The sequence below is a fragment of the Orycteropus afer genome, unplaced genomic scaffold, assembly GCF_000298275.1.
Source record: "Orycteropus afer afer isolate SDZICR_OR568_19922 unplaced genomic scaffold, OryAfe1.0 scaffold00509, whole genome shotgun sequence".
Lineage (NCBI taxonomy): Eukaryota > Metazoa > Chordata > Mammalia > Tubulidentata > Orycteropodidae > Orycteropus > Orycteropus afer.
The window spans coordinates 935,360-937,095 of record NW_006922096.1 but is presented as its reverse complement, the minus strand read 5'-3'; the positions used below and the strand labels follow the sequence as shown (position 1 = coordinate 937,095).

Here is a 1,736-nt window from a genome sequence, read left to right as displayed (position 1 = left end):
TATGCATACCTACAAGTTAAGTTAGTCCCTGAACATATGTTAGTTCTTCCTGCCTTTGTTGTATTTTCCTCTGCTTAGTATCCTGTTTCTCACTTCCAAACTCCAGTTTTGTCTTTTGAGTACCCACTACCCCAGATCCCACTACCCATTGCCATCGAGTTGATTCTGACTCAGAATGACCCCCATTGGGTTTCCAAGGCAGTATATCTTTATAGAAGTAGATTGCTTTGTCTTCCTTCCATGGAGTGGCTGGTGAGTTTGAACTGCCAGCCTTCTGGTTAGCAGTCATATTCCTTAGGCACTGGACCACCAGAGATCCTTAATATGTAACATGTTGTTGTTAGGTGCTTTTGACTCACAGTGACCCTATGTACAACAGAACAGAACACTGCCCGGTCCTGTGCCAGGCTCACAGTGCTTGCTACATCTGGGCCCATTGTTGTAGACACTGTCAGTCCATCTTCCTGAGGACCTTTTCCTTTTTTTCTGTCCTTCCACTTTACTAAGCATTATATCCTTCTCCAGGGAATAGTCCCTTTTATGATAGTATCAAGAGAATTGTCTGAAAGTTAACACATTTGATTGTCCTAATGATCACTTAGGAGCTCTGGTTGCACAGTGTCTAAGGCATTTGACTGCTAACCAGAAGGCTGGCGGTTCAAACCCACCAGCCACTCCTCAGAAGGAAGGTTGGGCAATCCTACTTCTGTAGTGATGCTGCCTCGGAAACCCCAGGAGGGGTTGCTATGAGTTCGGTCCAACTCGAGGGCACATAACAACAACAACAACGTGTTCCATTGTATGTTCAAATCTAATTTGACTTACAGCATTGATTGCTCTTTGGGGACCAAATCAAATTCTTATTCCCACAACACAGTCTGTTGTACATAGGTGAAGGTCACTTTATGCTTGTGGAATGAGGGAGAGAACCCAGTTTTACCAGATGGCATGCTATTGTTAGTGAGTGTGGTGAGAAAGGAACAGGTGAGTGAATATGAAACATACAATTTAAGTCTTGGTGCCAAGTAACCGTAGACTTGAAAGTAAGCTCTTTGGAGTATTTGAGTAACTGCCTTACCAAGTATAATTTGTTAATTGATGGGGAGCAGTGTCACTTTCTTCTGTTAAGAGAGAAAATCCATTTCATAAATAATCTTAAAGATCTCAAACATTAACATGCATACAAATCCCTAGGGGATCTTAACCCAGAGCTTCTGATTCCCCAGGCCTGCGATTTTATGTTTGGAATCAGTTCCCAGTTGAAGCTGAGGGTACTGGCTTCAGGGCAGCTGAGCAGTGTTAACTCTTCCCCTTACAGACTAGGCCATTGGTCTCTGCTTACAATCACAGTTCAATTTATTGGTGTGGGAAACAATCTGTGAATTTTTTGTTGCAGATACTTGCTTATATTTCTGTGTCTGTAAACTTATATAAATATGGATTTATGCATTTTCTCCTGTTTTTATTTTCAGAGGAAAGAAATGATTGGATCAGCGTACTATTAAGTGCACTGAAATCGCAGTCTCTTACCTCCCAGTCTCAAGCAGTTGTTGTTCCTGAGAAATGTGGATATCTTGAACTGAGAGGCTATAAAGCCAAAATTTTTACTGTGTTACGTGGAAACAGTGTGTGGCTTTGCAAAAATGAACAGGTGAGCTATGTTACCATAATTGCAAGTTGCTGTTTCTTGATTATGTTAGTAGCTGTTCTTTCTTAGAATTTGTATTGTTTTTCTT

The 1,736-nt window shown here is 41.3% G+C and overlaps 1 protein-coding gene across 1 annotated transcript in view; it reads left to right on the top strand.

Annotated features, from left to right (window-relative positions):
- The window catches only part of ARAP2 (ArfGAP with RhoGAP domain, ankyrin repeat and PH domain 2), a 333,696-nt gene that overhangs the window by 122,764 nt on the left and 209,196 nt on the right, over positions 1-1,736 (top strand). Inside the window, 1 exon segment of the mRNA XM_007955550.2 lies at positions 1,473-1,651. Coding sequence (XP_007953741.2) covers positions 1,473-1,651 — 179 coding nt within the window.